Source organism: Dipteris shenzhenensis, chromosome 19 (assembly GCF_047967505.1).
Source record: "Dipteris shenzhenensis isolate YYH24624 ecotype China chromosome 19, Dip_SZ_1.0, whole genome shotgun sequence".
In the NCBI taxonomy this organism is placed as follows: Eukaryota; Viridiplantae; Streptophyta; class Polypodiopsida; order Gleicheniales; family Dipteridaceae; genus Dipteris; species Dipteris shenzhenensis.
In genome coordinates, this window is record NC_141614.1 from 3,664,504 (window position 1) to 3,683,106 (window position 18,603).

An 18,603-nucleotide genomic window follows, 5' to 3' on the forward strand; every position below is an offset into this window, starting at 1 on the left:
ACAACGGGTTAGAGACTCGCTTCACTTGGTCTCAAAGTGGAATCTTAATTTCAAGTAATAACATTTTAACAAATTAAATCAAGTTTCAAGATCCCCTCCACCTTGGCTTGTTTCTATGCTCACTTTACTCAACGATTCAGCTAGATGAGTGGCCATGCATGCTGATCACACAAAAAATCCCCTGCCCTGTAGAGACTCTCTCTCTCTCTCTCTCTCTCTCTCTCTCTCTCTCTCTCTCTCTCTCTCTAGCTCGCTCACTCACTCGCTTATATAATATTTCTCTCAACATCAGACTCTCTCTCCATTGAGTGTTAGAGAAAGGGAGAGATGGGGAGAGGTGGGGAGAGATTGGGCTGGAGATATGGATGGAGTGATTGGGAGATGGGGAATCTTTCCTTGGGAAAGGCATGCAAGGAGGAAGAATGTGGGAGAAAGGGGCAAGAAGAGGGTGCCACCTTCCCTTGCACTCAGAAGGAACTCTCACAAAAGACAACAACTTTAAAAACCACTCCATGCTCCAACTTTAAAGCTTTCCCACTCCATGCCCTAGCTCTAACATTGTTCTATAACTCCCTCCCTATGAGGCAATAGTGCACCTCCATGTGGCTCAGCTTAGCTCACTCCGAGAGGCTCTTTGCCCAGCTCACAGTCCATGATGCTATCAATGTGGCACATCCAATGGGTTCCACATGGATGAGGAATAGAAGAATAGATAGAAGAATGGAAGAATAGAAGACATGTATTTTTCTTAAGGGAAGGGCTTCGTCAATACAAAGGTAGACTGAAAAATGAAGGTTAATTTGGTCAAACATTTTGATTCACCCTTCATCTTTGCCATTGCCATAGTCATAGCCACCATAGCTCCATTATCATAGCCAACACCTCGCCCTCCTCACCATAGCCAACCCCCTCCTCTTTCCTCCCCTCCCTGGCTAATTTCATCTTGCCTGGAGGAGAAACCTTAGAAAATCGAGGATCTCTTAGTTGTTCCCATTCAGCTCATTGATTTCCTCCACCACTTTGCCAATGATGTTAATTCTTAGTACTTCAAGTGTGAGCCGAGGTCAAGCTTGAGGCCAAATCCCTTGCTCATTGCCTCTTTGAGGTTGCTCTTCTCTCCCATGATGGTTCTAGAGGGGCTTTACATGCGCCTCTTGTGCCGCATCACTCAGGAGCTTGAGAAGTCGGTCATAAGAATCGGGTTGATCCTTGCGAGAAAATATAGCAAGAATGGTGTTATCAAGTGATTCACATTTGTGCATGATTGTAAATGGGTGAAAGTTCTTTTGGGGATAATAGGATTGTAGACACGAAGTGGTTCCTTAACATATTATCAAGAAGAGGCAATTGGGGGATTCCATTGAGTGCTTCATTAGATCCAATAATGGGGGTGTGTTGGATGCACATTGCATCCTACTACGCGGGAGGGACGTATAGAAAGAAGAGGCAGCAAATCAATTGTATAAATGTGCACAAAACAATGAAAGGAATGAAAAAATCATAGTGGAAGAGAGTGGTTGCACCCTTGCTGAAGGTGTTGATGGATGGAACTTTAATGGCAAGAGAGGCTACTACTAGGGCACAATGGATACATGGCTAAGGATAAAAACATCATTAAACAGACGATCAGGGTCAAGTTGCCCTAGTGATTGTGGAGGTCTTTATTGGAACATCCATGAGAGTTCAAGCATCTAATGCTCAGGTGCTTGCAAAAAATGGTACAAATCGATCTAGAACATCAAGGCCTGCTGTCTCTGAAGCACCTTATCATTTGGAGGTTAGTCGCTCTTCCTACAGAGACCCAAGAAGAATAGAGAAAGGGAGAGCCAATCTCTATGCATGCACTTATGTTTGAAATGGACCCACTACTTCTTGGGCAAGGCACCAAGAAAGACTACTCAGCAAGGAAAAGCCCAAGGGTGGGGGGTAAAAAATTCAAGCCCTCCTAGTGCCATGCTGAGTACTTGAGAGTGCAATAGGGTCTTCCTTTGCTCACTACATGGTACCTCTCCTAACTCCCCCTCCACTCATGCTCCTTCCACATGGCAACTCTTCCTTAAGAAATAGAATAGAAGGTTCCATTCTAGGTTGACTTTACTTTCAAGGGATAAAACCTTAGGTTTTATTTATAAATCTCAATATTTGAATGCTTTTTAGGGAATTTTCTAATTGTCTAGGTAAGCCTTAACATTCCTTGTACTTGGGAAAATTGTTTTTTCATAGGATTGCATGCGTATAAATGCATGGCATCTATATTGTGTGTGTCTTTATTTATTTTAAAATATAATTTTAAAAAATAAAACACATTTTGTAGAAACCTTTATATCTAACGTCTCTCTCTCTCTCTCTCTCTCTCTCTCTCTCTCTCTCTCTCTCTCTCTCTCTCTCTCTCTCTCTCTTTCAAACAAATATAAAGATTGTGTGTGTGTGTCGTGAAAATACATACAAAAACCACACACGCATGCACACACACACAAACACAAACACGCATAGATATAGATATAGATATATGTACACACACGCGCGCGTGCACAAACACATATACATACGTGTATATGATAGAAGATTGCAAAAGATTTGGAATACAACTATGCCAAAAGCTTTGGAATGCAGTTATGATGTGAGTTAGCATCCAAAAGCTAAGTGAGGACTACATGCCTCTTTGATCTCTAAGAGAGTCCTATTGCAATCTTCATCAAGTGGATTTGTGGTCATATTAGAGGCAAGGGAAGTATGTGACAAAAGATCAATTTGTACACAAACATGTCAAACTTTCACATGCAAGTAGAAAAGCATTTAGATGCACATCTAGCATGATTTGTTTTTTTTCCCAAAGAGATGTACAGTGACTTGTTTGTGACATATGTCATCTCAAATCCATGTTGAGGATTTTGCAATAAGCAATGATGCCTCTTTTGGGGGGGATTATGTGTGAAAGAAATATTCTTATTAGAAGATAGTTATAGAAATTTGAAAATCCCACTCTCATGAAGCAGTTTGCATGGCCTTCCCAGCGAAGGCAAAAACATCATTTCTTCTGGAGAAATAATTCAAAGCATCTAAAAAACCATGTCGCACCTAATTGGAAAAGATTGATGGGATCAGTATATGGTGGCATACAACATGATTTCGAATAATTTAGCCAAATGTGAGAGATAACCTTTGCTCGGAGTAGATGTCGTACTCACCATTGAACATCATCTACCTTAGCCTTGTCACGCAGGATCACAACTTCCAAGTGAGAAAAATGTGGAGATTAGCAAAATCTAAGCAGATCTGTATGTGTCGCCAAAGCCTTCGTGTGAAAATACATCGCCAAAGAAGGTGGTAATGATTTTTAAGATTCACCCTACATAGATGGCAATAGGGTGAGATGTCCTTCCACTTCATTATTCTATGTTTGGTGGGAGCTTACACTGGAGCACCTGCCACCATAGGAAATGAAACCGCAAGAGGGTGTGAGTTCCCATACCCTACCTGCTCTCATCCTCCAAGCACCCAAAGGATTGAGAGGAGCATAGGCTTCTTGGGCCAAGCGAGTTTCAGAAGGCAATGTTTGTAAGTGGTGAAAGGATAGTATTCTTATGGGACTGAGTCTGGAGAGTTCCTTCCCTATAGCATTCACCCAACCTTTCAGATCATCAGACCATCAAACCACTTGGCTAATCGCAAAAGTAGCAATAAGTTTTTCTTCCTTAAAGAGAGATTAAAATGTTCTACAATCATATTTAGAGTCAAGAAATATTGTTCTTGGAAATCCCACAAAGAGGACCATGTGTTGCTCCCTCTACTATTGAGCCTTTTTTGGTAACCCAAATATTGAGGTGTAAAGAGCGATCAACTTCCAATCGGATTGCACCCTGCCACTCACAATCCCCTAAATTTTTTCATCAAATAGGAATGAGTTGAGATAGCAGTTCGGAGCTCTCTATCCTAACTGGGAAGTAAGATAACGTGATATCCTACCAACAGATCCATGCAAGGACCCTGGCACCCCAACAGTTATCTAATGTCTTGCTAGAGCTTCCCAAGGTTGCAATCAAGGGAGGAAAAAGCCATTTATACCATAATTTCTCCCATGTCTCTTTAAACGGTTGAAGACCCAAGCTACTTAATTCTTTTGGTATGATGGAAAATGACCAAGGGAATGCATGGTGCAAGGATAGTATTCTTATGGGACTGAGTTTGGAGAGTTCCTTCCCTACAACATTCATCCAACCTTTCAAATCATCAAACCATCATACCACTTGGCTAGTTGCAAAAGTGGCAATAAGTTATTCTTCCTTAGGGAGAGATGAAAACATTCTACAATCATATTTAGAGTAAAGAAAAATTGTGCTTGGACCACGTGTTGCTCCCTCTACTATTGTGCCTTTTTGCCAAATGTGGACTAACCTGTACTGGAGCCACACTTGATTCATATTAGTCCATTTGGTAACCCAAATATTGAGGTGTAAAGAATGATCAACTTCCAATCGAATTACACCTTGCCACTCACAATCTCCGAAATATTTTCATCAAATAGGAATGAGTTGAGATAGCAGTTCAAAGCTCTCTATCCTAACTGGGAAGTAAGATAACACAATATCCTACCAAGACAGATCCATGCGAGGATCTTGGCACCCCAATAGTTATCTAGAGCTACCCAAGGTTGCAACAAAGGGGGGCAAAAGCCATTTGTACCATAATTTCTCCCATGTCTCTTTAAATGGTTGAAGACCCAAGCCACCTAATTCTTTTGGTATGATGAAAAATGACCAAGGGAATGCATGCCACTGTTCACACCAAATGGTGTCCTTGCATAGTCATCCCACTTCATGTAGCCCTGTTGTGAGGAAAAGCAAGATGGTGGAGGCAAAGACCAAAACAAATGATAAAATATTCTTGACCATAGTGATTCTGCCAAGCAAGGATAATTCTTTTGTGTCCATTTGTGAAACTTATGCCTCATATTTAGAACAAACCAATCAAGTCGTTGTTTTTATGGCTACTCCTAGACCAAGGGGATATCAAAGGTATTGGAATATTTCTCCTGTTTGAATTACTTTGAGTCCATATCCTTTGATTCGTAGAATGATTAAGACTAATTGTATCTCTCTATTTGGTTTGAGATGATAAGATAGGGGAAGAATGGCAGGTTGTGGAGCACAAATATGTGTTGGTTGCATGGTGGATTCTTCAAAGAGCTTAAAATAAAAGATTTCCATAGAACTTTGTAGAAGAATCATTGATTTGGGAGTTTGGCCTACCAATAGCAAAAAGTGATCTAGCCACCCTCATATCTATACTTTTACATGCTTGATCTCGATGAATAGAGCTCAACCCTTGCATCCATGTGGATAAATTTTTTTTGTAAACTTCCACGATTTAAACTCTAAATTGTGTGCATCCACCTCAAGAGTCTTGCAAGCTCTACTTTAATGTGGTTGAAACAAGTATTTTCAAGCAATAGGGAGGTCAAAGTGGGTAGAAAGTGAACTTAGAATTCTTACAAATATGTAAGAGCTTTGTCCCGTAGCCCCCCATTGTGAAAGTCTATTATGCTATATGCAAAGCAAGGAATCCCATTTTTGAAATCTACATCGTGCATGATGCTTTAGGAATTGAATTTGATCAATGATACCTAGATAATATCCTTTCTCTTTATGCAGATTTTGCAAAGGACTTTGACTCTAAAATCAATCATACCAAAACTCTAGCTTTGTTCTTGCATTGGGACAGCCATTGAATGGGATCCAAGGATATAGGTTCAAAGTAATTCAAGCAAGGGAAATATTCAAGGGTATATTTTCCCTTCCCAATGGCAACAACTCAACACGATGGGGTAGCATCTCTCTTCTTGTTACTATAGCTCGCAAAGAAGAATAGTGCCACCAACAACCAGAGTCCAAAACTCTCATAAGCTTGCCTCTTGAGAGATCTAGTTTGAAATATATTCACATACATGGAAAATTTTGGCTAGCAAAGGCGCGCAAGGAGTTTCCCGATGCTTGGGTCAAAGTACAATCCAAACCAAAACCCAGAAAGTAAGTGCTAAAGCAACAAAAGATCATCCCTAACCTCTAGAGGTCTCCTCACCATACCCATAAAAATATATGCATTCGTAAGGATTCTTAGCAAATCAAATGGGAATGTGCTATCACACATGGATAGCGACCTTGTCCTGTGAGCATAGACAGGTGAGGATACCAAGGCATTCTCCAAAGTTGACTAGACTGAAAGCTTGAGCTGGCCACTCTTGAAGGCCAAAGAGTAATTCGATCTAGTGAAACGAAGAGGAAGATCAATGTAGAATGTCCAATTGTACAATCAGTGCAAACTCATCATCTCATCCACTAGAATACATCCAGAGCCCTTTTCAAAATCAAGATCAAGCATGCTATTAAGGTGTAAACAATGTGAAAATGGCAAGTCATATGCGAGAGATTCAAGAGGGTACCATAGCCAAGAGCTTATCTAGGTGTCACATTATGGTGATGGTGATGGTGGCAGAGCCCCTTCCTGCTACTCCTCATTGTATTCTCTTGGAAAGGCCTCTACCACCTTCTAAGATACAAACACTCCAAGCTCTGAGCTAGCTTACACCCCTTGAAGGATCACCACCCCCTCGTCAGAAAAGCTCTCGAGTTGAATTCCCCTACTCCCCAGAAAAGCACTCGAGTTTGGCCTCTTGTAGACCAACGCCATCCCTTAGATCTCTCGTATCCTTCAAATGAGTGACGATGCTACAAATAGCTTGGTTGAGGGATTATAAATGGAGACCGAGGATCATTTGCCACCCGTCAAAGGAACGTCCTCCACTTTAACTACCTATTAACAACTCCGAGTATCTCTATGTCCTTTCCATCTCCATCTTACTGCCTACGCCTGGCAGAGCTTTGGTGTTGTTTTGATACTTATTGGTTGTATTATTATTTCATATGCCTTTGACCTTCAGCTATATTGTTGTAGAGTCTGGCAAGGTAGCTATGTTGTCCTCAACATCGAAATCCGGAAAGGTTGAAAGAAACCTGAAGTCATCTGGAAACAACATTGATTGTTGCAGTGATGTCCTTAGGCTACCTCCATAGCATCATCGAGACAGTCATAAACTATGTGGGGCCTCTTGGAAGCTCCTACAACCTTTAGCGTTGCAATGGTTCTCCGATAATCATTCGGTCACTACCGTAGATGCATATGATTCACTTAATTGCCTTGTCACAAGAGTTGCCAATATGACGATGGTCCAGAACTTGAAATTTGGGGTGTAGAATCCCCAGAGGAAGAATGATGCTTGCACAAAGTCTTTCCCAGAGGAGCTTTGGCTTGGGCAATTCGTTGCCTATTTGCAGCCTCGAAGGAGTGGGAGGCTAGGAAGAAGCATGTCGATGTAGACTATCAATCACTCACCTTCAATCCAAAGTTGGAGGAGAGAAAGCTCGAGGATGTCCTGGTTGGGTGGAGGGGAGAAGAATGCACAATGCAAAGAGAGGGGGGGTCTTGCAGCTTGGTCTCTTAGACTTTTGAATACACAGGAGAGTGTCTCTTGGCGCAGCTGGCTGGGGGTCTTGGGGAGGGGCAAGGAGTGACGGTCTTGGCAGCATCAACACTCCAACGGGGGGATTTCCCATTGGGATGGTGTTTACAATGCTCAGGAATAGAAAAACCTTCGCTCCATGCTCCTTCGCAATCTCTGCTTCTTCTACCACTCTGGTAAGTCTAAATAGATTGTCGGCAGCGCTTGTATCTGCAAGGCTTTCTACCTTGACCCCTCCGATGCTTCCAGCAAGTTTCGGCAGCCCAGAGTGCCAGTCAGTGATGTTCAATGGGAGCGCATTTGCGAACTTGCGGAGGAAGAACTCGACGAAGTCCCGAACGAAGACATTAGGATGGAGGAAGTAGCACAAAATAGGTCAAAGTCGTTGAATGTTGGATGTAAGAGAACCAAAGAGCAGAGCAACGATTGTGCTGAGGGAATGAACTCACGTAGAAGAGACGAACTTGAAGAGGAGGATGTGTCCTTACTGAGGTCGCAGAGAAAGACGAATAGGGGAGGGGAAAAGCAAAGGTAAATGTGTGTAGGAGACAATGGGAGGGGTGGAGGTAGAGAGGGAAGGGTGATGAGAGGGATTGGAGGAAGGCAAGCTTTAAAGAGCAGGTTGCAGTGTTAGAGTGCGGGAGGTTCAAAATTCAAATTGGGACGCCTTTAGTGCTTCCCTCTACTCCCAATCGTGCGACACGTGGTACCCTCTAGGCTCTCTCCACTCAATAACACATGGCATAGTATGGCCTCCCTCTCTCCTTAATATATACTAAGAATAAGAAAGATCGTCGTAGTCCATGTGGCAATATTGTATAAACTGCAATGAGGATTAGTTATTGTATCACGTTATTCATGTATTTGTTGGACTTCGGCTTTCAAAATATGGGCATCACAAAATCAATAATAAATCACCACCCCTGACATTTGCTGAGAGGATCGGGTGCTAATGGACCCTATGTCGCGTCTCATGTCCACTATTTTACTTATTCACTTTTGTCTAAAAAATTTTGATAAAAGAGTAGGATTCAAGTTCGATTATGAGTTAGTAGTTACGTGCTCCACGATGGAAAGGTTGCTTCCCGCAAATCTAGTTTATTTATTTGATGAAAATTAGAATTGCACTTCTTGTCCCTTCTTTGTAGTCGAAGTGCCACCCAGGTGTGAAGCTAAATTTCTATTTATGCCCCTCTTTCTTTCTCTTTCTTCTTCTTCTGCTGCTGCTTCTTCTTCTTCTCACTTTCAATTTGCCCGGGCAACCTCTTGAATGTATTCAAATTGTTTCGTGACTGATTGCCTCTCGAGTACGCAAATTCGTCCAAATTATCCTTTGCCTTCATCGTTGTCTTTGGGATGTAGAAGCTCTGTGCATTCTCCTTCTATAACCGATGGGCTCCCAGCTTAGGTTGCCCCTCTGCAGTCACTCTTATGGTGCAAGCAGAGATGAAGACGCAGTCCAAAAGAGGCTCCCTCACGTGAAGGAAGGTACGAAACTTCATGGCGTTTCGGAGGAAAAATTATATGAGCTTTCGGTGTTTAAGATAAACAGTTTGATGAACAGTTATGTTAAGCGTGGCAAAATGCTGGACGCTCGCCGTTTGTTCGACAGCATGCCTAAGCGCAATGTGGTGTCATGGAACATAATGATCCTCGGGTATGCCAAGCAGGAAGACAGCATGCGAGCTTTGGATTTGTATGAACAGATGCACGGGCAAGGTGCCCGACCGGATGATCGAACCTTTGTTGGCGCATTGAAGGCTTGTAGTAGCCTGGCACTGTTGGAAGAGGGGAAGCACGTCGGTAGGAATACAGCGTGCCTGGCCAAGGGTATAACCATTCACGCGCAAGCAGTAAGGAGGGGCTTTCAATCAGATGCATTTGTGGGAAGCACCTTGGTTAATATGTATGTGAAATGCGGGGGCATGGAGGCAGCGTGGCGTGTCTTTGACACGTTGCCTCATCGTAATGTGGTTGCTTGGACTGCCATGATCCTGGGGTATGTTGAGCACGAATACAGTGCGCTGGCTTTGGAATTGTTTGCAAGGATGTGCCAGGAAGGTGTCCAACCGGATGATCGAACCTTTGTTGCTGTGGTGAGGGCTTGCAGTCTGGCAGCTCAGGAAGAAGGGCAGCAACGTGAAGGGAGGCTTGCAAAAATTGGGTATCTGGTGAAAGGCAGAGCCGTCCACTCTCAATTGGTAAAGAGTGGCTTTGAGTCAGATGCATTTGTGGGAACCCCCTTAGTAAATATGTATGTCAAATGCGGGTGCATGGAGGATGCACAGTGCGTCTTTTGTGATTTCCCTCATTGTGATGTGGTTACGTGGAATACCATGATCTTGGGATATGTTGACCAAGAAAAAAGTGCACTTGCTTTGGATTTGTATGCACGGATGTACGAAGAAGGTGTCCATCCTGATGATCGAACTTTTCTTGTGGCATTGAAGGCCTACAGTAGCTTGGCAATGCTAGAAGAGGGCAGCCAAGTAGAAGGGAAATCGATGAGAGTAGGGTGCCTGGAAAATGGTCAAGCCATCCACTCCCTACTAGTAAGCAGAGGTTTTGATACAAGTGTGTTTGTGGGAACCAGCTTGGTGAATATGTATACAAAATGTCAGAGGATGCAGGATGCACGTTGTGTCTTTGACGAATTGCCTTTTCGTGATGTGGTCACATGGACTACCATGATCTTGGGGTATGCTGAGCAAGAATATAGTGCTCGGGCTTTGGAGTTGTTTGCACGAATGCATGTGGAAGGTATCCAACCAGATGATCAAGCTTTCGTCGGTGCATTGAAGGCTTGCAGTATCATGGTAGTGGAGAAAGAGGGCAAGCAAGTCAAAGGGAGATCCACAAAAATTGTGCGCCTGGTGCAAGGTAGAGCTATCCACTCCCAAGTAATAAAGTGTGGCTTTGAGTCAGATGTATTTGTGGGAAATGCATTGGTGAATATGTATGTGAAATGTGTGAGCATGGGGGATGCACAGCTTGTCTTTGACAAACTATCTCAGCAGCGTAATGTGGTCTCTTGGACCACCATGATCCTGGGGTACGCTGAGCAAGAAGAAAGTGACGCAGCATTTAGACTTTATGCTCAAATGCAAGAGGAAGGTCTCTCACCAAATAGCTTTACCTTTATCGCCATCTTGAAAGCATGTACCAACATAGCAGCTCTGGAAATTGGAAAGGAACTGCATCTTCAAACTAGCATGGCTGGTCTTGATACTATTACGATTGTGGCAAACAGCCTTATTGACATGTATGCTAAATGTGGTAGCATGGCTGATGCCCAACAGGTATTTGTTGCATTACCTTCAAGGGATGTTGTTGCATGGAATGCATTGATTGCAGGATATGCTCGCCAGGGGGAAAGTCAACTTGTGTTTCATTTGTATGAGAGAATGAGGCAGGAAGAAGTACAACCAAATGGGGTCACATTTCTTAGTGTTCTTAGTGTATGCTGTCATGCGGGTCTAATAGACAAGGGCAAGAAATACTTTCAGGCTATGAGCGACGTGTATGGCATTATTCCCACTATCAAGCATTATACGTGCATGGTCAATTTCTTTGCCCTCGCAGGCCGGGTGGATGAGGCCATGATGATAGCAGAGAAAATCCCTTTTCAACGTAATGTTAGTATATGGTTGACCTTGTTGGGTAACTGTCAAAAATGGAAGAATGTAGAGTTTGGAAGGCATGCCTTTGAAAATGTGATAAGATTAGATGAAAATATTCCTTCAGCCTATGTCTTGATGGCAAACATCTATGCTGATGCTCACATGCAGCAGGACTATGCTAGGATGCAGGTTATGAGAAAGATTGCTCAAAGCATGGGGGATTCGAGGACAGAGATAATGGGCTGACCTTCCTTATAAATGACGGGAAAATATGTGCTGATGCAGAGAGAAATTACAATTATTGGCACGGTGTGAGAATGCTATTGCTTGGTGTCCTAAGCAGGGGACATCCATATATGTTCATTGACTTTACAGATGCTTCTAGCACCTAGAGGACTCGGCATAGTTGGGACACTACGAAGTTTTTGTTGGAGTTTAGGTGGTCACCTCCCCCTCCCCATTTATGAGCCCCCAAATGAGGAGATTATAGGGGAGGTAGACCAGTATAGGTTAGGTGCCATGTGGGCAGTGAGTGAGCTTGCCACATGGGCAGGTCTAACAGGAAAAGAAATGCTGCCACATGTGTAGCACACGTGCTGCTATGTAGGTAGCATCTGGATGATACCTGGCTGTTTGAAGTGTATCTGGTGGACAGAACAAATTTGGAACAATTACGCGTCAGTCTGGTATAGGTCATGATCATTTGGCATGGCAGGGCTGTCCAGAAAAGGGTGGACTAGAGCAGATCGGGTCTCAGGTCCATCTGTAGGGGTTGCATTGGTGCTGCAGGAGCTGAGTAGGATGCTCAGGACAGGCCAGGGAACTGCAGGAACACGTGGCGCATGTGTATGGACAGACTGTGCAGGTGTATGGACCTGTGAAAGGATTGAACCCTGGAGCAGACTCCTGTCAGATAGGCGGGGAGGCTAGAAAGGGCTAGAACAGCATCAGACATTAGCAGCCCAGCCACATGGCCAGGTCGGGGAGCAAATGGCTGTTGGAAGCGGTCGAGTCAGTCTGTGAACTGGTTGGTCAGTTCACAGAAGATGGCTGTTTGGCTGGGGACTCCAAAGGGCACATTGCCTTTGGGCATTTTATCCATGCTCTGATTCAGTTTTGTGAGTAGTCCAGCCTACTTCAAGGAGCAAACCAGGAGGCTACTGGTGCACAAGGGAAGTGGCTGATTAGAGCAAACAAAGAGCTCAAGGGTCTTCATCAAGGGAGGCCTTCACAGCAGCAAAAGAAGATGGGATCAAGGAGGAGACTTCTGCCTCGGTTTGGGCTGCCTTCACAGCAGCAGGGAGGTCACATCAATCACTGCCTTAGGTTCAGCTGTTCAAAGGAGCAGCAGGGAGGCGTGATTGCGGGGCAGGTATACGAGGCCCACGTAAGCTCTAGGTGAGCAACGCAGGTCCAGTGTTTTGGAGGTGCCAAGGAGGTAGGAGAACAGTTTTTGAGTGTGCAGGGGCATATCTAGTCACCACTTTGTTGATAGAGAGTCACACTGAACACCTCTTTTGTATATGAGTTGATCCAAATTGGACAGATATATATTTTGGTTGTTCTACATCTCTCTCTCGTGCATTGTCCATTTACTGGCTGCATATCTATTTTGTACACATCACGGAAGTGAAGTTGGATTTGAATATACCACTATGTGATTTCCTTGGTTCTCTCTTTGTGTTTTAGCTTCCGCTGCGTGCGTGTAGCATTGGCCTAAGTGAGCGACCTCTCCCACTCTATCTTTCAGCCAAACAAACTCTTAAGAAAGATACATCTCTGCTTTGCGTTTACTCAGTCTACATATGTCACGGACATCCCCTATCCTGTGGCCATTTGTAGAGATCTAGGGCAGCCGAAAGGGCAACAATTCAGATCCACAGGGTAGCCACACAGGCTGCTTGGATCCAGGAGAAGTTTAGGCCAATGTTTTGTTTTAGGGCAAATGTTAGAAATTAGGTTTATTTGGGTTTGGGACAAAAAGCTGGGTGACCATGCCATTCAATTTTTTTGGGCAAAATCTATGTTAATTGCAAAAAATTATCAAACTTTGACAAGCTATATCATTAGATTGACAAATCCAAATGGGTTCATGTAGCATATCAAATGAAATGGCAGGGCATGACGTAGCAGCAGGGAGGCATGATTGTGGGGCACGCATACGAGGCCCACATTAGCTCTAGGTGAGCAATGCAGGTCAAGTCTTTTGGAGGTGCGAAGGAGGTAGGAGAAAAGTTTTTGAGTGTGCAGGGGTCCATATCTAGTCACCACTTTGTTGATAGAGAGTCACACTGAACGCTCTTTTGTCTATGATTTGATCCAAATTGGACAGATATATATTTTGGTGCTTCTACATCTCTTTCTCATGCATTGTCCATTTTCTCATTAGGAAAAAAGGGAGCTCATTTTGGGGCCTTTTAGAAGAGAGAGAAAATAGACTCTCAACCAATTAGGAGTGGGCCAACGTAACGTTGAAAATTCAACAAAAGAAGATGAAAATAAGAAAAAGAAATAGTACTATATGTTCGTAGAAGCATGTCACATTAATGAGGTGATCTGATTTGAATCTTTAAAAAATTTATTTTCTGTGCAGAATTTGATGATTCTGACACCGCGGACGCGTCCGGAACGGCCCAAAACCCCAAGATCGGCACTGGAAACGCTGGAATCGGACATCCGGAGGTCCAGAAACGGCAAAAAAAGGCCGAAAAGTGGGATTTGCAGCAAAATGCGATCTGGCGCCTTTTGAAATTTCAAAAGGCGCCAGATCGCATTTTGCTGCAAATCCCACTTTTCGGCCTTTTTTTGCCGTTTCCGGGCCTCCGGATAATTTCAAAAGGCGCCAGATCGCATTTTGCTGCAAATCCCACTTTTCGGCCTTTTTTGGCCGTTTCCGGGCCTCCGGATGTCCGATTCCAGCGTTTCTAGTGCCGATCTTGGGATTTTGGGCCGTTCCGGACACGTCCGCGGTGTCAGAATCATCAAATTCTGCACAGAAAAGTGTTGCTTTTATATGAACGTTGAATATAAAGCATGTGAAAGAATATATTTATTCCTTTTCACACTGACATTTCTCACGCAAGTATCCATATTTTCTTGCTTTTGTAGAGAGAGAAAAGAGAAAATTGTGAATTTCTTACAGGGCTCCAAAATGAGCTCCCTTTTTTCCTAATGATCTGCACATCTACTTCATACACATCATGGAAGTGATGGATTTGAATATACCACTTTCTATTTTCATTGGTTATCTCCTTGTGTTTTAGCTTCCGTTGCGTGCGGGAAGCGTTGGCCTAAGCAAGCAACCGATATTATCATCCTAATAACATTAGACATTGCTCTTCTTGCGAATGGGAGACGCCCTAGTATCAAAATCATTGGTGCCTCACTCTTATCTTTTCTAATACCTTAAGCCAAACAAACTCTTAAGAAAGAAACATCTCTACTCTGCATTTCATTAGTCTAAATATTTCACGGGCATCCCTTATCTTGTGGCCATTTGTAGAAACCTAGGGCAGCCAAAAGGGCAACAATTCAAATCCATATGGTAGCCACACAGGCTGCTTGGATCTAGGAGAGGTCTAGGCCAATGCTTTTTTTTAAGGCATTTGTTAGAAAATTAGGCTTATTTGGGTTTGGGACAAAACATTGGGCGACCATGCCATTCAATTTTTTGGGGCAAAATCTATGTTGATTGCCAAAAGCTGCCAAACTTTGACAAGCTATATCAAAGACCCCCCTAGGAAAAGAAGCGCCTAATTGGGCTATCCTAATAAATGATAGCCTAAAATTGGTTACCATACTCTAAACTTGGTGAGAAAATTAGCTGTAAATTCATAAAATGCTTATTTTGACGCAATGGAAGCACAAAATCCCAAGTTTCCTCACAAAAAGTAGCCTCTGTAGGATTCCCCTTCTTTCTCCAGCTTGGTGGCAGATCCATGAAATCCAGTGAGACCAAGATAGTACATGGAGCAAGTCCACCATCAGCACTAAAATACCGGAGAAGGAACTCTAGTTAGAATTAAAAGGTGGTGTCCACACCAACGGTGTGCAGAGGACTTGGCACTAGAAGCACCCATTACATCGTGGCATATTAGTCCTCTCCTATATGAGCTCACACTGTGTTCAACTTGCCTTACATATAGGTGTGCTATTGCATGCTATACTCGCAATGAAAAAGGCAAAGAGCTCCCATCACTTTTCCATGGTTGTCGCCTATGCTAGCGGTGTTTCCCTTTGCTTGTACCTCATTGTCCATGAATCCAAAGACATCAACCTCCATTCAACATCTCTCAAAGCAGTGCTTCTTATACTTTTGCCTGCTCTATCTTGCATGTACGACCTACACATTTTATCATCACATTGCAACCACTTGAATGCATCATTAAGAAAGAAACTTTGTAAAAACTTCAATCAAAATGGTATCACATGGGGTCATACACATGTTACACTCTACTTTTGCTCGCCTCCTGTGATCAAAATGCACGCTTGCACACATTCTCATTTTGTCTCATCTAGTTTGCAATTTTCCACCCCAAACCACAGCCCATCAAAACTACTCTTCTATCTGAATGTTTGTTTAGGAAGTCTACTCCATGGAAAATTTTTTATTTTCTTGTTTTAGTTGCAATAACGTCATGTATCGAAACTTGCTCGTGGGTTTTTAACCTTGCTTCAATCTTGCAATGGTAAAAAGCTAATTAACTGCAAGGCTAAACTAATTCTTACATTTCATCGGTGGAGGCCCATTGAAGGAAATGTTATGGTACAAATTCAATAATACCTCATCTTTTGCTTTCGACTGAGCAGCACAACTCCTCCAAGAAGGTGAACAATTACTGGTCTCCAACCACCTCTCTATATTCTTAGTTTGGGTTGACTAAGGTTGTAATTAGTATGTCCATTATAATTATCATTTGCATTTCTCAAGTTTGAACACTTTTTTTGCACATGACCACTAATTTTCGTTTTAGAGATGCATATTCTTATGAAAACCATCAAAATGAGAAAGTTCTATATCATGTAAAGAAAGTGAGTTATCACCCTCATTGATTCCACTTGTATGGACATTGGTACCAAACCATAGTGTACGATATCCCATATTGATCTATCTAGGCTTAAGATGGTAAAGTGAACTTCATTTATGAAATTGATAGAATACATTTGTTTTTAGTTTGATAAATTTAGCATTGTAATCTAAAATACTTGTGAAGTATGATCTTATATCTCCCCTTTGAATAATGCTTCCTCCCTCAATTATCATACTTGTGAAGTATGACAATGCCACACTCAATTATTGATGTATATTGGTAAATTTCTTGTAGGCTCATAACATTTTGCCTTTTGAAATCTTGTATGAGAAACGATAAAGGCTTGTTTTCCTTACAAAATTTATGACATAGTACACATACATATATTTCCAAAGAACATTTCTTTTGTAGCACATTGTATGCATTGATTTCAAGTAGAGTGACTAAGAAAAGAGAAAATAAAATGATCTCAGTACTACATCATGAACAAAGAAAATTTGAGATTGAAACATATAAACCATAGAAGGTCATTATCAATATAATGATATCATTCCTACATCATTAACAAAGCAATTTGAGATTGAAACATATGAACCTTAGCAGGTCATTTTCTAAAGTATTAGTATATTCATTCAGTTTAAAAATGTGGAATGGATTTGGAAAGAGTTTTGGGATTCTGTTAAGAAATCTTTGTGAAGGATACATAGTTTTTTTGTAATTTCATCAACAAGGACTTGCTTGATTTCCATAGAACCTTATGGTGCTCCAGATATAAACTTGTCCATCTCTCTTTCAATTGAAGGTTTTCTTTTAATCCCTTCTTGATACGTCTTTGGTTTTACCTTGATGGTGTGATATTGGTTTGCATGTTTCCATTCCAAAGTAGGCAGCTACGCCTTTGCATAACAAATATTTTCAAAAATCTATACTTGCCTTAAGAACCTTGCTCTAGTAAGAGTTCTTGCACTTTGAGTTTTAAAGAGAGAGAGAGAATTAGGCATTTGTTGTTACATTGGGTTCAAACTGTACTAACTCCCTCTTGCCATTTAATCTCCAATATGGGCCAACCATCTCTCCTGCACCCAAGATAATAACAAAGGAAGGGGTTATCAAGATATTGTAGTCCCCCACTCAAGCTTCGTCAACATCCAAGGTCACACATGCATTAGGTGTTGGAACTTGTATGCTCTTTATGAGGCAATTGGAGACTATGGTTAGCATTGCCACACTCTCGAGGTCCATGAGAAGCTAGCTTTTTTCCTTCGAGTGGATAGGAGGACATATAAGCAGAAAGTGAAAAGGGGAAAATAGTTGAGGAGGAGGTGGAGGTGGCACCCAAAAGTTTTTAAATGCTTCACTTGGGAAAGGAATCGAGGAAGACGTATTTATAGACATATGTATGGGAAAGAAATTAAGGAAGAATGGCGCATGAAAAATAGAAACGAGTGCTTCTTGTCCCACTTTATTGGAAGCATAGTCATGAGTATAACCATATGAGAGAGGGAGTCAAGTATCTCATGAGAAAAGAGAGAGATAATTAAAGCATCTTGGCAAATGCTTTGCCAAATCTAATTACTATTACATCTCACCACTTTATGCTTGTACTTTACATTTCAACATTAAAGAATGGCATCAAATCTGTCCACATTTAAGATGATGACCTTACGAAGGCCAATAGGTGCCCTACTATCCACACATTCAAGATTGCTAGGTATGGAGAACTGTGCAATCTGTCATGGTTCCATGAACTCATGTGGCATCAGTAGCGGCCTCCCTATCATCATCTCCTTCACCACTACTCACAAATATGGTAGTTGGACGATGTTGGATTCCTCCATCCAAAGTTCCTAGCCCACTATTGTGTCTTCTCTTCCTCTTTCTGGTTTTCTCAAACCAGTCATAGCCCATTCAACTATTTGTCATGTCCATTCCACCCACAAAGATATTTTGGCCGGCTCAAAATATAATCGTGATGAGATGAGGTATTGAAGAAAGAAGGACACGATGCTTTCTGGAAACAAAGACAACCTCTAGGTAGCAAAGCCCTGGAACAACGACAAGCAAGGTGTAGTTCAAGAGATCTGTCAAGACTCCAAAAGCAACCACAAACTTTGATTTTGAAATTTTCTTCGAAGGGCTTGTAACGCTGCAAGTCCTCTTTCATTTTCGCCGGTGGTTTTTTATTGTGCTGTTTGATCCTCCGCGGCAGGTCCATCGTGCTCCCTATGTATTTTTTGTTGTTGGGCTTGCACGTGATGCAGTAGATGATGAGGCTCGCGCGATTCCCTTGCGCGGGCGCTTCAGTGGAGGCTCCTCCTTCATCTCGAGGCTCGCGTCTTTCAATGTCGTACCTGCGTAAACATTGACAATTACGTTAGTCATCGATGTTTTCGGTCCTTTTTTTTTCGTTTGAGGTCCATAATAGAATGCATTTATT

The 18,603-nt window shown here is 42.4% G+C and overlaps 1 protein-coding gene across 2 annotated transcripts; it reads left to right on the forward strand.

Annotated features, from left to right (window-relative positions):
- The first annotated feature begins 8,777 nt into the window (after positions 1–8,777).
- Positions 8,778–12,600, forward strand: LOC147889948 (pentatricopeptide repeat-containing protein At3g02330, mitochondrial-like). Of its 2 annotated transcripts, none has more exons than XM_087390107.1 (2): positions 8,778–11,575; positions 11,632–12,600. In XM_087390107.1, exon 1 carries the CDS (start codon positions 8,908–8,910, stop codon positions 11,380–11,382), a length of 2,475 nt encoding a protein of 824 aa, XP_087246233.1. In that variant the 5' UTR covers positions 8,778–8,907; the 3' UTR covers positions 11,383–11,575; positions 11,632–12,600. The 2 variants fall into 2 exon arrangements, with proteins under 2 accessions (XP_087246233.1, XP_087246234.1); XM_087390108.1 differs by having other exon boundaries at positions 8,925–9,004; positions 9,187–12,600.
- Positions 12,601–18,603: the final 6,003 nt, after the last annotated feature.